The following is a 19,014-nucleotide window of genomic DNA, read 5'->3' as shown; positions in this document are numbered from 1 at the left end:
CATCCCAAGTGCCAGTGCCCACTTCCAATTTTAAACTGCACTTAGACACTGAGGGCTGTGGGTGCAAGTGGGGTGGTGTGGTGGCATCAGCTGGCATAGGCCAGACGATGCCCGCACTGCCCGCTCACCACAGCCATGGAATACATGTCATCAACACTCACTAACACCATATTGGAGCAGGCGGAGGGAGACTAGGGGTCTTAGCACACCTCTGTTGTCACTTGGCTTCCTGGGGCTGGAGGCTAGGAGAGAGATCCGGCCGTCCAGTTGGGGTCCAGGGTGGTGGGTTGCTGTGCTCAGCGTTGGGCGGGGGAGCCTGCTCATCAGCACCCCAGCAGAAAGGGTCGAACTCTGGGAACCGGTAATGGTTGTACCCCATGTGCAGCAGTACAGAGACCAGAGTGAATAGGGTGTGTATGGGGAGCATGAGTGGGTGTCCGGCATGCATTTTTGTAAGTCTTTGGTTGTATGTGTATGTGAGAGCATGAGGGAGGGAGTGTGTGACTGTGTTTGTGTATGACTGTATATGTCAGGTGGGGCTTTTGACTCCTCCCTTCTCCTGGGACTTCTTTTGATTATATAGTAGGGCTGCAACAAACGATTATTTGGATAATCGATTAATCGGATGGGGTCTCGACACGATTAATCGGATTACATGGGGAAATTTTTAAAAACTGCTAGGGAAACGTTATTTCTCTCCTTCCTTCACTTTATTTAACACAACATTATTAGAAAACAGTTCAATAGCAGAAAAACAACATGCCATCACCTAAATTGTCTTATAAGGTGTATAGACAGAGACCCTAAGCTACATCTATCTGTGACCTAAAATGCTTGGTCCAAGTTAAACAGCTTAAGGGCAATTCTCATCTGTTTTGTTTGATCTCATCTGTTGACATTTATTTTAAATGTAATTAAACATAGGCTGTGAATTAATCAAAATTGATCACTATTTCCAAAAATGACTGAAAAAATACCAAATAAAACAAAAGTAAATGAATGCCATCCTCCTTGCGATGATGCCCTGGGCAACTGCCATAAAGTCACATCAAGAAATGCTGCTGATCATTCCAATGATCCCAAATAGACTCACATTAGGCCACATGAAAGCAACTGAACCCAAAAATATATTAACCAGTATATAACTGCACTCTCACACAACACGCCTGCAGCAACAGTTAGGACTCCTCCCTCCCTTTTAAAAGCGTTTTTGCTTCTGAGGACATTGTGGTTGTAAAACCACATGCTAGTAGTCTGGCCCCGGTGTGATCAACCAGTTTCTGCGGGAATGTGACGGCGGAACCAGGGCCAGATTAACACTTTGTAGTACCCTGGGCAACAATATTCAAGGGCTCCATCATCACGACCCAAGGATCACCATAATGTGGTCACATACAGAATATTTTACTGTAATATGCAGTAAATATACTCAATACTTGAATGCCTGACAACACGTAACCCGCCCAGGGTAACCTTTGACCCACCTCGTGTGGACTGACCAATGAGGAGAGGGTCTTAACTTGAGGCCCTCTCTTCATTGGTCAGTCTGCATGAGACTGACTCTCAACTGACGTTCAGTCGTAGGCAGCGAAGCGTCTCTGTGCAGTGCAAAAGCCCGGGTGGACAGTTTGTTTAATGGGTGACCATATTTCCATTTCCAAACAAGAGGACAGGGGATCTGTGCCTATGACGTCACACTATGGCAACGCCACACAAACCATGTTGGGACCCATTTTTTGTAAGAACTAAATTAATATCAGATTCTGCCAATTAAAGGGCTCTAAAGCAATTCATATGTAAATATTTTGCATATTTAATGCAAAATCTAATTTTTCTGCTTTTGTGCTGCAACAAGGTTTTATTAATAATAAATTATTATACCTTTTGTTTTACTACAGCATCGGTAAGCTTCCTGTGCACAGATTATTAAGGATGCTTGTTTCAGCTGTGAGATTAGACGATAGGATCAATGAAAAAATAAGTTGTCACAAACTCCATGGAAACTTTCAGAGAATCCACAAATAGTGGCTTTCAAATGGTTTTGTTACTTTTTGCAAGTTTATAAAAGAAGCAGATGAGACAGCACATCTGATCATTTAGTTTTTCATCTGATAATATCAGAACATGTCAGTAATGTCTGAGGAGCTTTTATAAACACCGTATAACTAACACTACTGGAGAGGGCATGAATTACACAGGCTTCTGGGGAGCCCAGTTATTTGGGGGGGGGGGGGGGGGCATTTTGCCTTGGCCCCCAAAATGTCTTGAAACGGCCCTGGGTGTGTGACTGAGTTTTGAAGGTGATCTGAATTGTATCAGATGTATAAATATGACATGTGTATAACTTATTGTTTTTTACTGGTAAAAACGTGTAGTGGAGATAAATCTACCTACATTTTACTTTTCAACACTTTGTTTTGTTTTCTTGTTTTTATTGAACTATTTTCCTGTCCTGTCCTGTCTCTCATCTTCCTGCATCTCCTCTTAATTCTCCAGAAAATCTGTTGCCTGGATTCTTACCTTTTCACCTCATCAGTTACTTTTGAGCAGGTCAAAGGGATCTCCTGACCGAAAAGCGCAGAGCGCGTTTTCGATGCTGCGTGAGGTGACATCACCACAGCACAGGTGATGAGCTCCGCAGTAGCGAGCTTCAGGCACAAATAAGACAGAAAATAGAGAACATGTGCGGACATGAACGATCGTGTGCTAATTATAGTTTTTTGGTTGCGCCACTTTGAGAATGGACCGTGCGCTGGAAGCAGCTGCCTGGATCGCTGTGCAACAATGCGGAACCGGTTCGCAGCAGCGCAAGTCTGCCGGCTCTCCCTCGCGCTGATCTGCCGCTACCGGCTCTCCCTCATGCTGATCTGCGGCTCTCCCTCGCGCTGATCTGCCGGCTCTCCCTTGCGCTGATCTGCCGGCTCTCCCTCGCGCTGATCTGCGGCTCTCCCTCGCGCTGATCTGCGGCTCTCCCTCGCGCTGATCTGCCGTCTCTCCCTCGCGCTGATCTGCGGCTCTCCCTCGCGCTGATCTGCGGCTCTCCCTCGTGCTGATCTGACTTGCTCTGGTCTGCGCGCAACGGCGGGCGGGAAGGGGGGGCGCTTTTGGAAGAGTTGTGCGACACAACGAATCGATGACGCAATTCGTTGCCAACGCTTTTAGTAATCGATTTTCATCGAATTTATCGATTCGTTGTTGCAGCCCTATTATATCTTCGTCTCCCCTCTCCCTGTGGAGTGTGGTGACTTGGTCTCCCTGGGTCGGGGCTCCCGGGTCAGGGAGTTAAAGATTTTTGGTGTCTGCCTGACCAATTCCGGTGGCTGCCTGGTGGGGTCCCTGGGCTCTGCTGGGTCCCCGGCGGGGCTGGTCGCCCCTGGGTCCCGGCTCGCTGGGTCCCGGGCTCGGCCGGCTAGGGGGTGGGAGGCTGCGGGCGGGCCTGTGGGCTTGCCGCCGATATTTCCCGGGACTTTGCCGGCTGCTGGTTTTGGCCCTCCAGGGCAATCCTCTGCGCCTCTCGAGGGGGGCAGGGGCTTTTCTGGTCGCAGTCTCCCTGGGGTTACAGTGCTCTGGGGCAGCTCCTGGATCTCTAGGACTTGGAGCTCCCTCCGTCTCCTGCACATCTATAGGCGGCAGATCTGTGGCCCCTCACACTCTCTATTGGACGCTCCTATAGAGAAACCTTACATAAACAAGCACGTGTACGCACACAGGTGCTCACATGGTGCTCTCATAAGTATGGGTTTGGGCACGTTCAACATATGTCTTAAGGGTATGGTGGGCACTAAATGCACTGTGATTTATTATCGTATGATTGTTCAGTTAAACAATGTTGATTATATATTTCTTCATCAAGTTGACACAGTGATAGCTTGATCTTGTTGTATTGTTGTTGTGTCCCATTAGTTTTTTGTTTGTAGTTTTTTTTTTTCTTTCTGCAGGTCTAGAAGCAGACTCATGTTCATTATTGTTTATTTTTGTGGACCCCCCCCCCCCACACACACACACACTCACACTAGGGCTGGGCGATATGGCAAAAATAGAATATCACGATTTTTCCAATATTTTATCACGATTTCGATTTTATCACGATTTTTTTATCCATGAATAGCATAACTTCAATTGTGTATTAAAGAAGAGAAACATTGAATAAATAAACATTTATTCATATTAGGGATAATCAGCACAGTGCTAACACACTTATATTTTAAACTCACACCAGAGATGATAAAAGCCCTGAGAGAAACAATTACAAAAATCAGTTTTTCTCGTTTTTCAAGTAACTTAACATAAATTAAAATCGTAAACGTATTTAAAGTGCAAACATGTCAATTGCAAACGTATTGTGCAAACATTAACTTGTTCAAAATACTATGTAGCTCCCAGTTGCTCATGTAGTGGATAGTTAAGCTCAAATACGGCTCTGATGTGCGGCTGGACCAGAGATCGCTTGTGGTAGCAAAAAACTGCGCATTCTGAATATTTTCTGCAACAAGTCTCTAAATAAAGTAAAAATTTCCAGTGCAGATTGGAGACAACCCATAGAAGCACTGATTTGATCTCATTTCAGAGAAAAATAGAACAGGTTAGATGCACCTAATAAATAAAATTACTAACAAACTCAGGAATCTTTCTTTGCTTCATTGTTCTGGTGCTGAAAACATCACTAATGCGGATCAAAGGAGATACACAGATGAATGCACCTCTTATTATTTGGAAACTACATTTACTGCAGCTGGCAGAGGCAGAGATTGTTTCTATTGATACACGGAGTTTACAGAATCATTTTAAATTGTAATAGGGGAAGACTGCAGGAGGGAGCGGTAAAATACAGCAAAAACAAGAAACTACGAGTCTGATGAAACCCGCTGGTTTTCCATCAGGCAGTCACGGGGCAGCTCCAGCGACCCAGTGACCGAGCTCAGTCCGGTACCGACACCGGCTCGGCAGAGGGTGAACGAGCCGAGGCGACGTCGTACTCTGCTTAAGAAGAGGTGTTATTTTCCTGCTTCAGAAGAAGCGTCCAACGTGTTTTTATGCTTTCTCCGATACATGTCACGTCACTAAGTTGTTAGAGCCGCGCGCTAAGGAAACCCTGCGTTCCTCTTCGGAACGAAAACCTCGTTGTCGCTCAGCCGCGGCAAAGCCATGTTTGTTCACACACAGGGGAAAACAGGCGGGGCAGGCATTAATATATTACTATGACTCACTCTGATTGGTTAAGGGTCAAACAAAGGCGTGTCATTCGCCTGGGGTAAGTTCCCTTTTCATTCAGAGGCAGAAATTCAACAGCAGAGCTGTGAATCGTGATAAAACGGTCTCTCAAAAATGACAGACCTTCAGATGTGTAGATCGTAAAACGGTCTAAAATCGTCATATCGCCCAGCCCTAACGCACACACACCTTTTGTCTCTTCCTTTCTCTTTCACCTCTGTCTCCATGTCTGGTCGGAATTAAAAAGCATTCAAAAACAATAACAATAAATTTTTAAGTATCAGGCGTGACATTAAAAGAAGACGCTTTGATGCTCCACCTGAGAGTAAATCTATGAGGCTTGTCACTGGGGCTGCACAATATATCGAAAAATTATCGTCATCGCGATAACAGGACTTGCGATAGGCCCATTGCAAAGCACGTCAAAAACGGCGATAAATGTTTGGTTCAAACATTTCCATTCGTGTCATACATCAACTTTTTGTAAACCAGCTGTTTTTTACGCAGAAGTATTATTTGACCAATCAAATGTAGCCCTTCTGATATGCGGCCAATCAGATGGGTCCGTTCACGTAATACGCCCGCCCCCTACGTAGACCCTTAGGATGGGTGAAACGCAACACCCGAACTGAGTTAGCGGCGCCGTTCCCTTGTTCGTCATGCTGAACCCACTTTGTGCTGAGGTTTCTGGAATCAGCGCTGCTTTCAAATGTGAACGTGAGTCCGCTCGGTGTTGTTAAGCAGCTGATAATAACCGGACTGACTACGACTCGTGCCGGTGAACCAACCCACCTCCATGTCGCTAGTGTTCCACCGGGTGGTGATTTTAGCCCCAGGCTCCGGTTAGCTTCCAGCTAAAAGGCTACGGCACTCTCCTCCCAGTCCCACCCTGCTAAAGAGGGCCTGGAAAAGTTCCCCCACACATCAAAGTGATTTTTCATTCATGAGCTTTTATAACCTTGTTAATCAGGATAGTTGATTTGCTGCTGCACATAAACTGTCAGTCAGAAGATCTGCTAGCCTGCCAGCCATATCTTAGAGGAGCTAGTTCAATTTGTTAGCTTGTTTTCAGAATCATAGTTGCAGTTTCATCATCTGAGCTGCTTTTTAAGATCAGGGTAAACTTGTTCAATTTGGGGATAAAAACAAGTATTTCCACATATTTTACATGTAGTTTTTTTGCCAGTTCCTCTTCTGAAAGGTAGACAATTGTTTTTCTCTTTCCCTCAGAAAATCTTAATATTCTCCTAGTTTGGCCCAGCACAGTTCACGTCCCAATTACAGCGACAGCCTTATATCATAACCACATAAATGGAGAAAATGTTCAGTAGCAATGAGAGAATTTGCTGTTGCATTTAAGTGATGTTATCTATTATTTAACATTTAAACTTATTTTCTGATTTTTTTTTTATTCAAAAAACCCTGGTAAGGGATGTTTTTCTGTATTTGGAGCATCAGAAAATGTTTTATGGTGGTGGTGATGTTCACTGAGAAAACTGCATGCATGCAGTTTGTTGTTTTGCTGCTAATACAGTAGCAGGTGCAGTTGCATATGTTTTCAATAAAAATGTTATGTTGTAATGGAATTCATGCATTAGTTTGTGTTTGCTTTGAACCCTCGGCAGACATCACACGCCAGACGACATCAACACTGCATACTTTAGTATTTGTTCATTTATCGCGAGTAATATCGATATCGCAATATTAAGCACTGTTATCGAATATCGCAGGTTTTCCTAATATCGTGCAGTCCTACTTCACAGCCAGACAGGACACGGGGGAGAAAAAAAAAGTCTCAATTATTTTTAATTACATTTTTGTCAGCATATATTCAGCATTTCCTATATTTTTTTAATCTTTTGGAGATTTTAAGTCTCTAGTTTATGTTTTTTTGTTTATTCTTTATTTTTTACTCTCCTTTGTTGCTCCTGTAATGAATGTTATTGCTGTTGTGACACCAAGCTTTCCACACTGACGGACAATAAAGGGATTTTCTTTTTTATTTCTATTCTATTCTTGTATCTGTAATCTGTCCTGTTTTAAAGTAGGTAAAATCTTTTATCATAGGCCAACAACATAAATAAAAAATAGTAATTCTCTTAAATGAAAATGCAATATCTCACCTAATCACTTTCATGCTTTGGAGCAGAAAAGGTTAATAAAATCAAACTAATTAAATCCCAATTTTCTCTAGCCTGGCAAGCCAGACTAAATAAATGTATTATTTAGTCTGGCCATGCTCCATTGACGGCTCTCGGTTGTGGGGCGGGTTCTATCGTTTTCTTTCAAATGATCTGGACAATGAATGTGACATACTCTTGTTTCACTCTGTTGCATCATCCCACCCACCAGGCATATAGAGTGCCCTGATTGGCCCACAAAGTGGATAAAGCTCTGTGATTTGTTCACTAAGCAGATAGAGCACTATGATTGGCCCACCATTATGGACCAATCACAGCTCTTTATGTGTTTGAAACCCCTCTAGAGAGCTGTGATTGGCTAGTTGTTTTCAGTTTGTCCGAGGCAGAGGAGGTAACGCTGCCGACGCTGATGCTAGTAGCATGGCGCTAATGACTGTAAAGACATACCGGTTTTTCTCCTTGAAGCATCAACATGTTCCATCTTTGTTGAAACACTTTCCTTCTGCATCAATCTTTCTCTTCCTGGACATTTCGGGATAATGTGTGGACAGTCATTTTCACTTGTTGCATTAATTAAACATGGAAGTGGATACACTGTGACCTAGTGGCGAGTCACTGCACTGGGAACACAGTCGCCATGCATTATGGGTAGGGCTGCACAATATATCGAAAAATTTTCGTTATCGCGATAACAGGACGTGCGATAGGCCCATCGCAAAGCACGTCAAAAACAGCGATAAATGTTTGGTTCAAACATTTCTATCCGTGTCATACATTAACTTTTTGTAAACCAGCTCTGTTTTTACGCAGAAGTATTATTTGACCAATCAGATGTAGCCCTTCTGATATGCGGCCAATCAGATGGGTCCGTTCACGTAATACGCCCGTCCCCTACGTAGACCCTTAGGATGGGTGGAACGCAACACCCAAACTGAGTTAGCGGCGCCGTTCCCTTGTTCGTCATGCTGGCTCAGATTAACAAACGCACTTTGTGCTGAGATTTTTGGGATCAGCGCTGCTTTCAAACGTGAACGTGAGTCCGCTCGGTGTCGTTAAGCAGCTGATAATAACCGGGCTGACTCCGACACGTGCCGATGAACCAACCCACCTACCTCCATGTCGCCAGTGTTCCACCGGGTGGTGATGTTGGCTCCAGTTAGCTTCCAGCTAAAAGGCTACAGCACTCTCCTCCCAGTCCCACCCTGCTAAAGAGGGCATGGAAAAGTTCCCCCACACATCAAACTGATTTTTCCTTTATGAGCTTTTATAACCTTGTTAATCAGGATACTTGATTTGCTGCTGCACATAAACTGTCAGTCAGAAGCTCTGCTAGCCGGTTATCTTAAGCCAGGCGTACACTGTGCAACTTTTTCACTCGTAGCACTCAGCTTCAGCTCAAACTGTACGACTTCCTCGCAGAGCAGATCTCACGAGCCAGGCGCTCACACTGTACAACCCAGTTCTCGGATGCGACCTGACTGCTCACACTGTACATCTGGTAGCAACACGTCGGCCATAAAAATATGCTAAAAATAGCAGTTTTTACACAACATGTAATTTGCCTGTTGTCCTTCAGGAGTGCTGCAGGAGGACACACAGGGATTTGTGGGGGTTGGATGAGGAAAACGAAATAAAGAAAGTAAATCTGTGTTTTGTGATCAGTTTAATTTGACATGAACACGACAAACACGCTTTCTTGACAATCTTTGTGAGTAAAACAACGTGTAGAAATAAAAACGAACAACGTGTGTTATTAGGGAAATAGCGGGGAGCGGCGTTGATGCAGGATTGCGCATGCGCCGTGAGCGGTTCTGATACATTTTGGGTCGCAGCTGCTTGCAGCGCCGCTTCAACAGTACAATACCCTCACGAGGGACGAGCAAAATATTTAACACGCCAGAAGTCCGTGCAACCTCACGACTGCTGATCGGTAGCTGGTCACGTGGTGTTACTCGCCTCTCGTAACCCCCTGTATACTACACGACCACTCGGCGCAAAACTCGCCCCGATCTTGTGGATTCTTGCACGAGTGGAAAATCGGCTCATAAAAGTGAAAAAGTCGCACAGTGTACGCCCGGCTTTAGAGGAGCTAGTTCAATTTGTTAGCTTGTTATCCGAATCAGCTGCAGTTTCATCATCTGAGCTGCTTTTTAAGATCTAGGTAAACTTGTTCAATTTGGGGTTAAAACCAAACGTTTTCATATATATTCCATATTGTAGTTTTTTTGCCAGTTCCTCTTCTGAAAGGTAGACAATTGTTTTTCTCTTTCCCTCAGAAAATATTAATATTCTCCTAGCTTGGCCCAGCACAGTTCACGTCCCAATTACAGCGACAGCCTTATATCATAACCACGTAAGTGGAGAAAATGTTCAGTAGCAATGAGATAATTTGCTGTTGCATTTAAGTGATGTTATCTATTATTTAACATTTAAACTTATTTTCTGATTTTTTTTATTTATTCAAAAACCCTGGTAAGGGATGTTTTTCTGTATTTGGAGCATCAGAAAAAGTTTTATGGTGGAGGTGATGTTTAAAAGTCACTGAGAAACTGCATGCATGCAGTTTGTTGTTTTGCTGCTAATACAGTAGCAGGTGCAGCCGCTAATACAGTAGCAGGTGCAGCCGCATATGTTTTCAATAAAAATGTTATGTTGTAATGGAATTCATGCATTAGTTTTTGTTTGCTTTGAACCCAGAACAGACGTCACATGCCAGACGACATCAACACTGCATACTTTAGTATTTGTTCATTTATCGTGAGTAATATCGATATCGCAATATTAAGCACTGTTATCGAATATCGCAGGTTTTCCTAATATCGTGCAGCCCTAATTATGGGAAATGTAGTTTATAGCCAATGTGTGCTTTGAAGCGGCATAGACTTATTTTAAGACACTTGAATCTCACACGGGCCACATAAAATGATGTGGCGGGACACATCTGGCCCACGGGCCTTGTTTCTGACACGTGTTTTACAGGGTTAATGAAATACCACTCAAACCCACACTTTATATCAATTGTGATGTCTAAGTCTTGTAGCAGGTCTTGGATGCACTTACCTTTTTTAATGCAGTCAAATCCAAACAGGGCATGTGGTAGAAACAGCCAGAGGGACTCAATCTACCAAACCCTGCCAGCATGTTTATTTAAATCCCTCTCTGCTAGGCTTTAAAACAGTTATTCCATAAACAGGTTTACCCAGTGGGCTTATGTTTGTTAATGACTGATTAAATGTTCATAATTGTGCTTTCATTTCAAATTTTCAGCACAGATTTGCTGCACTTGTGATTTTTTTTCCTCTGACTTTGCAGTTCAGAAACATCTGAAGGAAGCAGTTTCTCAGGAGGCATTCTGGGTACGTTTCAGGGCGGAAATTTGGAAGTAATGCATTGTAGCTGGCACAGGGCATCCTAGCCTATTCAGCTGATTAATGACTAATGAGGAAACAGGCTGTGCAGTAATTATTTATTATTGTGCAAACATATTGGCATAGACGAGTTGCTCTCTCTTTATTTTGAACATGTCTACATTAAAGCCGGGCGTACACTGTGCGACTTTTTCACTTTTTTGAGCAGATTTTCCAGTCTTGCGAGAATCCACGACATCGGCGCAAAACTTGCGCCGAGCGTTCGTGTAGTGTACAGGGGGTTACGAGAGGCGATTAACACCACGTGACCAGCTGCCGATCAGCAGTCGTGAGGTCGCACGGACTTCTGGCGTGTTTAATATTTTGCTTGTCCCTCGTGAGGGTATCGCACTGTTGAAGCGGCGCTGCGACCCAAAATGTATCAGAACCGCTCACGGCGCATGCGCAATCCTGCATCAACACCGCTCGCTCACTATTTCCCTAATAACACACGCTGTTCTTTTTTGTTTCTACACGTTTTTTTTTACTCACAAAGATTGTCAAGAAAGCGTGTTTGTCGTGTTCATGTCAAATTAAACTGATCACAAAACACAGATTCACTTTCTTTTTTTCGTTTTACTCATCCAACCCCCACAAATCCCTGTGTGTCCTCCTGCAGCACTCCCGAAGTACAACAGGCAAAACAAGACAAAAAAGTCTGACGTGTTGAGTAAAAACTGCTATTTTTAGCATATTTTTAGGGCCGACGTGTTGCTACCAGATGTACAGTGTGAGCAGTCAGGTCGCATCCAAGAACTGGGTCGTGCAGTGTGAGCGCCTGACTCGTGAGATCTGACCTGCGAGGAAGTTGTACAGTTTGAGCTGAAGCTGAGTGCTACGAGTGAAAAAGTCGCACAGTGTACGCCCGGCTTAACTCCAACTACATCCATATCAAGAGAAGATGTGGTTACCACAGAAATGGACGAGCAGTTTGTCAGTCTGAAAGTCAGAGGGGTTAAAGGGTTGAACTACTGGCCCTGCAGCGAGTCTGCCATCTGATCAGTTCTGAAGACACTTTTAGTGTTGGATCACAGAACACTCACCCCAGTTTCACACTGGGAACATCAAGCAGTGTGGAACGGCCATTGAACTTTTTACTTGAGCTTCAATCCTTGTCCATCACATACTGGGAGAGTCTTGGCCACGGAACGGCTTCCTCGCTCCATAATGAATGGAACCCCTGGTCTCCATTACACTCGCAAGATCACAAAATTCCTCGAGGCTTCAAATGTTTGTTCGTTATTACAATCCGTCATTAAACCAAAAAAGAAGGAAATCGCTTTTTGATGTCGTATGATGTTGCTCCTCTCCACTGCCAGGATTAAAGCCATGAAAATAGGGCTGCAACAAACGATTATTTGGATAATCGATTAATCGGATGGGGTCTCGACACGATTAATCGATTAATCGGATTACATGGGGACATTTTTAAAAACTGCTAGGGAAACGTTATTTCTCTCCTTCCTTCACTTTATTAAACACAACATTATTAGAAAACAGTTCAATAGCAGAAAAACAAAATGCCATCACCTAAATTGTCTTATAAGGTGTATAGACAGAGACCCTAAGCTACACCTATATGTGACCTAAAATGCTTGGTCCAAGTTAAACAGCTTAAAGAGCAAGTCAACCCCTACCAGAGTCTAACTCCACTCCCGCTTCATGTTTGAAAAATGCAACACATGCTGTTGCCTGGCAGACCGAGAGGGCAGAGCCGCTAACAAATACACACACACTCAGGCTCACGACAGCATTGTGACATCATAATGTACCAGTTTACATCATAGCATACTTCTTAGCCAATAGCGGTGGCAGATTTAAATTAAAATACGGTGCAGAGTTTTTACCTGACAACGGCACAACACTGCCAGTTTTAGGCAGAATATTTAAATTTTAACTAAGATGCACTGAAGTGCCAAATTATTGACGACACGTGTCTGCAGCATGATTAGACACTCGTTTATTTAGTTTATCAGCAAAAAAAAAGTTTATTTGGGGGTGACTTGCTCTTTAAGGGCAATTCTCATCTGTTTTGTTTGATCTCATCTATAGACATTTATTATAATTGGGGATGTTAAACAACTAATTTTTAAATGTAATTAAACATAGGCTGTGAATTAATCAAAATTAATCACTATTTCCAAAAATGACTGAAAAAATACCAAATAAAACTAAAGTAAATGAATGCCATCCTCCTTGTACAGTTGCCCTGGGCAACTGCCATAAAGTCACATCAAGAAATGCTGCTGATCATTCCAATGATCCCACATAGACTCACATTAGGCCACATGAAAGCAACTGAACCCAAAAATATCTTATCCAGTATTAGGGCTGCAACAACGAATCGATGAATTCGATGAAAATCGATTACTAAAAGCGTTGGCAACGAATTGCGTCATCGATTCGTTGTGTTGCGCAACTCTTCCAAAAGCCCCCTCCCGCCCGCCGTTGCGCGCAGACCGGTGGAGAGCCGGCAGGTGCTTGTAAGAGGAACATGGCAGAAGCAGCGAGACCCCAAAAAAGTAAACCCTTCTAAAGTTTGGGAGCATTTTCAGTTAAATCAGGCGAAGACATGCAACGTTTGTAGGTCAGACTAAGCATGGCACGGGGATACTACGGTGATGATGCAGCGTCTTAAACGTAAGCATGTCAGAATCATCAGCGAGGAAGGAGAGAGCTCGGTGTCCGGGTAAGTTAAAAACTTTTCAAAAGTGATTCACCCAAGCCCCAGATTATTGCACAGGCTAGACATGCCCTAAGCTCGTAAAAAAAGTCTATAAAATTGTAAGCGCGACGCTATTTGATAGGGGGGGGGGGGGGGGGGGGGGACTCGCGCCTCCGCGAACCGGTTCCGCCGTCACATTCCCGCAGAAACTGGTTGATCACACCGGGGCCAGACTACTAACATGTGGCTTTACAACCACAATGTCCTCAGAAGCAAAAACGCTTTTAAAAGGGAGGGAGGAGTCCTAACTGTTGCTGCAGGCGTGTTGTGTGAGTGCAGTTATATACTGGTTAATATATTTTTGGGTTCAGTTGCTTTCATGTGGCCTAATGTGAGTCTATTTGGGATCATTGGAATGATCAGCAGCATTTCTTGATGTGACTTTATGGCAGTTGCCCAGGGCATCATCGCAAGGAGGATGGCATTCATTTACTTTTGTTTTATTTGGTATTTTTCAGTCATTTTTGGAAATAGTGATTAATTTTGATTAATTCACAGCCTATGTTTAATTACATTTAAAAATTAGTTGTTTGACATCCCCAATTATAATAAATGTCTACAGATGAGATCAAACAAAACAGATGAGAATAGCAATTGTCGTGAGCCTGAGTGTGTGTGTATTTGTTAGCGGCTCCGCCCTCTCGGTCTGCCAGGCAACAGCATGTGTTGCATTTTTCAAACATGAAGCGGGAGTTTAGTTAGACTCTGGTAGGGGTTGACTTGCTCTTTAAGCTGTTTAATTTGGACCAAGCATTTTAGGTCACAGATAGTTGTAGCTTAGGGTCTCTGTCTATACGCCTTATAAGACAATTTAGGTGATGGCATGTTGTTTTTCTGCTATTGAACTGTTTTCTAATAATGTTGTGTTTAATAAAGTGAATGAAGGAGGAAAAATAACGTTTCCCTAGCAGTTTTAAAAAATGTCCCTATGTAATCCGATTAATCGTGTCGAGACCCCATCCGATTAATCGATTATCCAAATAATCGTTTGTTGCAGCCCTATCCAGTATATAACTGCACGCACACAACACGCCTGCAGCAACAGTTAGGACTCCTCCCTCCCTTTTAAAAGCGTTTTCGCTTCTGAGGACATTGTGGTTGTAAAACCACATGTTAATAGTCTGGCCCCGGTGTGATCAACCAGTTTCTGCGGGAATGTGACGGCGGAACCGGTTTGCAGCGGCGCGAGTCCCGTCCCCCCCCCCCCGCCTATCTAATAGCATCGCTCTTACAATTTTATAGACTTTTTTTAACGAGCTTAGGGCATGTCTAGCCTGTGTAATAATCTTACCCGGACACCGAGCTCTCTCCTTCCTCGCTGATGATTCTGACATGCTTGCGTTTAAGACGCTGCATCATCACCGTAGTATCCCCGTGCCATGCTGTCTGACCTAAACGTTGCATGTCTTCGCCTGATTTAAATGAAAATGCTCCCAAACTTAAGAAGTTTTTACTTTTTGGGGGTCTCGTTGCTTCTGCCATGTTCCTCTTACAAACACCTGCCGGCTCTCCACCGGTCTGTGCGCAACGGCGGCCGGGAGGGGAGGGGGCTTTTGGAAGAGTTGCGCAACACAACGAATCGATGACGCAATTCGTTGCCAACGCTTTTAGTAATCGATTTTCATCGAATTTATCGATTCGTTGTTGCAGCCCTACATGAAAAACACTGCTGCACTTCTGGATGCACAAATCTTGGTAAATAAGTTGTTGGGTCACACTACTGAGGATTTTACACTTAAACACTGTAATTTCCTGTCTAGCCCTATGTTAACTGTGTATATTTACACATTCCAGAAGTGGCATGTGGCAAAAATAGAACCCGATCCTACCTTTAGCGGCACGGCGGGCCATCCCTGGGTCACGCCAGAAAATTGCCGCATCGCGGCTGGTTTGAAACACTCCATAGACTGTAATGGATTTTATTTAAAGCAGTGACGTTCTGCGCCACTGATGCTTTCAGTGTGAAATAGGCTTCACACTCTCGGTTATCTTCCCTGAAACACTTCTGCCGGAATCGGAGACCTGAGATACTGGAGGACACAAGATGGAGCTAAAAACCAGTCGCCATTTTCAAGGTCCAAACGTCTTGTTTCATGTCTTCAAAATGGTGTGACTCTGGTTGTTTGTCTTAAAGTTGAAGCGCTGGCAGCTTTTATACTTCTGATATCGAGTGAAGAACCTCTCACACCAGAGGACCCGGGGAAGTGTGGCGGTTTGGTTAGACAACCTGATGGCGACGGTCCATTAGCCGTGTTACTGGCGGAGGGTTTTACACAAATGCAAGAGAACCACCTCATAAATTATTTTCAAATTTTTATAATTATTTATTTTACAATTTATTTAAAACATTCCTAACTCATTCACTGCCAGCTGTTTTCTGATCACAAAGCCTGTGACTGTCAGCGTTTTTTAAAGAGTCACAGAATATTGTGCTCTATGATCATGTAAACACCCAAACTACCAAAAGAAAGACTCACTGCTTACATCCGGGAGAACTGGCGTGTTTCTAGCTTTTTCTGTTTCACAATCCATTGTCGAAGTGTGAGCTGCAGAAGCTTTTTCCAATTAGCGCCTGGCTTTAGGCATAGCAGCGTCCCTAAACAATCTCCTAATACATGGATGAAAATCCACATTTCTACTTCCACTTTCACATCACTAATACGTTTTCCAAAGTATAAATTTAAAACTTCAAGATGTTAAATACACAAGGCTTTAACATAACAGATTTTCTACGAGGGGCAGACATGTTTTATTTGTTGATTTACATCAGAAAAATGCCTAGAAGAGTAACATTTACCATTTAGAGTAAACATTTTCCCATTTTAGGTGCTGATCGCAGGGGACTTGGTTCAAGAAGTGTTTCTGACATCCCATGTTGTTGATTGGATGCAGCATCTGGTGAGGTAGGCACCGCCATTTTTGGGCCTCAGTTCTTTCACCTAAGGTACCAAATTAAGGGGGTGTGCTTAAAATATAGAAATGCATCCACAATGTTCAAAGAACGGTGTAAAAGCAACAACCAGCACACGTTATTAGCAGTTTTCAAATGGTCTGCAATGTTTATTGGCATTACCTGCAAAAACTTCTCCAATGACTTAAATCATACAGATGAACTCAAATGTGTTTCTTTGTAATGTTGACATTCGCTTTATTAACCAATTGAACAAAAATTCATGAGGATATTTTTAGATGCTATTTTTTGTAGTCATAAGTATTGCATAAAATTATTTAAAAATTCAAAAGTAAAAATTATTTTCTGCCCCGCTCTCATGTGTGAGCCAGTGGTGTCAAAAAATTGAAAATATTAACAGTTCATGAACTAGACAGTAAAGGATGGAAGTTTAGGAGAAAACAAAAGTTGATATTGACTTAAAACTTTAACTTACTGACAAAAATGGTTTTGAAATTCTGATAATCATTTTGTGCTAAAAACAAACCTCCATATTGAGCTAAAGAAGTGTCATATTTGTGCACACCTTAAGACTTTGTGTAGTGGTAGAGGAAATTCAGGACAACTTCAAACTAATACATGGTTTTACAAGTCAGATTTTATTTCATGTGCTTTACAAGGATATAAATAATGGCCAAAATTACAAAAATTAGTGTGCTGGAAGCCCAAGCCTATATATATATATTTATATATATTAATAAATCAGCAGTGATGTTACCAAACAATCCATGTTTTCACTCAAGATACAACCTCTACAAACTACCACTTTTCGAAATATCCAGCCTTTATTTTGGTACCTTGTTTCCAGTGCCATTTACTGCAAATCTTCTCTTTTTACATGTATTAACAATGAGTTGGCAAAATATCTATGTACATTTTATAACTGGATAATGTCTCATCCAAATAATACAGTAATACTGCTTTTAAAATAGTACATCTGCAAGATAATAGTAGAGCTCCATGAGAAGTGGAGGTTGACCTGACCTAGGAGTTAGCAAGCAACCTACAACATTCACTCTCTGTACAAGTATGAACACCTAGTTCCAGATTTTTTTTAAAGGATTGCCATCATTTCTCAGGCTCAAGGTTTTCGTCTCGGCATGTCATAGAAAAATAATGTAACATTAAGACAACATTAGACAAGAATTGCACAAGGATTATCATCATCATGGTAATAGAATACTCTCATATTAAACATTAAAATGTCGGGCAATACGAATAGAATACCTCTTATTTTTTTAAACACTAGATGCCTTTTTGTTCACGCAGGGTCATTATTTGTTAAGACGCGTGTTGCAGCAAGTTCAGTCACATTTACACGCTTGTGCATATTTATTTTCTGACATTAAAGAAAATGTAAAAAAGAACCAGCCATATATCCTTAAACCCATGCCAATAAATAAACATGCCCATCGTCTCTTACCAACAAATGCCCTGTTACTGTACTCAGTTTCAGTGAAGATGTTGACCGCACACAAGTTCAACAATCATGCTTTCCAGGTGGAGTGCATAAAACGGATCCTGCTGTAACGGTAGAAGTCGAGGCTGCTTTAAAATAAGTGTACATTCAGAGCAGACATCATGTGTCAGGGTGCAGTCCGGTTGTGTGTGTGTCTCTGACTTTACCCGTCCAATTTTACGTTTTCAACCTTAAAGAAAGTGGAGTAGCATCCATGTATGTTGTCCTTTTGAAAAGTAAGCAAGAGAGTCCTTTGTAGTCCATTTTGCATTGTATGTGTGACAAGGTCCATGTTTAGGGCTGGCTACATTCTTTGCATTCCACAGTAATAGACATGAGCGTCCGCCATTGCCCTGCAAATGAGATGACATCACTTATCGAGAGAGCCCTCACACACCGCCTCTCCACTGGCACCCTGCCCAGCAAATCCAAAAAAGGCCACCATGCGTCCCACGAGTCACATGCTAAACCTTTTACACACATTTTTCCCCCCAACAATTAAAATAAGGTTAATAAGCCAGAAAAGAGTTAACTGAACAAATACACAAACATGTTGAAAAAGGTTCTAGAAAAGCAAAAACTATTTTGTGGTCCTGTGTCACAGGTCAATTTGAAAATCTAGTTTTGAAACAAAAAATCACAAGTTTGTTAGTATCTCCAAAAAAATACTTGATATAAAGATTCAAAGTTGAAATACATTCTAGTAGCCAGCTGGATGAACCAGCTATAAATGAAGTTATTGTGCTACATCACCTCTCCTCTTTTAAAAAAATATTTTAAAAGTCTGAACTTTCCTCCAGTTGTTGAGTTCAGACAACATCCCTCACGTTGGTCAGCTCCCACACTAGGCTTCAACAGACAGCTAAAACACTGTTACAGCTCTTAGAGCAGTATTCTTTGTTGAATCTCGTTAAAGTTGTCGAGAGCAGTTGGACAAAGGGGCTGAAATGTAGAGAAATGTGAGGGATGAAGGAAAAAAAGGAGAGATGTGAAGCTAAACAGTTGTACCTATCAACAGGAAGGAAAGAGACGAGCTGGGCGTGGAATAACTGAGCTGACCATTCTTCCTACAGGTGGAGACAGAAATGCACCACTACCCTGGGGTTCAGAGGTCATGCGCC

The 19,014-nt window shown here is 42.6% G+C and overlaps 1 protein-coding gene and 1 long non-coding RNA gene across 5 annotated transcripts in view; one reads left to right on the top strand and one right to left on the bottom strand.

Moving 5' to 3' along the window:
- LOC139066242 (uncharacterized) overlaps positions 1-16,391 on the top strand; it is a 57,103-nt gene extending 40,712 nt beyond the window's left edge. Inside the window, exons 2-3 of the long non-coding RNA XR_011519174.1 lie at positions 10,665-10,708; positions 16,311-16,391. This is a non-coding gene — a long non-coding RNA (uncharacterized lncRNA). The remainder of the gene's footprint in view (positions 1-10,664; positions 10,709-16,310) is intronic.
- A 1,581-nt stretch (positions 16,392-17,972) lies between these two features.
- Positions 17,973-19,014, bottom strand: part of anks1b (ankyrin repeat and sterile alpha motif domain containing 1B) — a 305,040-nt gene continuing 303,998 nt past the window's right edge. For all 4 annotated transcript variants that reach the window (XM_054739750.2, XM_070548583.1, XM_070548587.1 and 1 more), the window contains one exon: positions 17,973-18,246. In XM_054739750.2, coding sequence (XP_054595725.2) covers positions 18,198-18,246 — 49 coding nt within the window. In that variant the 3' untranslated portion in view covers positions 17,973-18,197. The remainder of the gene's footprint in view (positions 18,247-19,014) is intronic.

Source organism: Nothobranchius furzeri, chromosome 1 (genome assembly GCF_043380555.1).
Source record: "Nothobranchius furzeri strain GRZ-AD chromosome 1, NfurGRZ-RIMD1, whole genome shotgun sequence".
Taxonomy (NCBI): Eukaryota; Metazoa; Chordata; class Actinopteri; order Cyprinodontiformes; family Nothobranchiidae; genus Nothobranchius; species Nothobranchius furzeri.
Note: the sequence above shows the minus strand (reverse complement) of the source record. Positions and strands in the feature narration are given on the sequence as shown.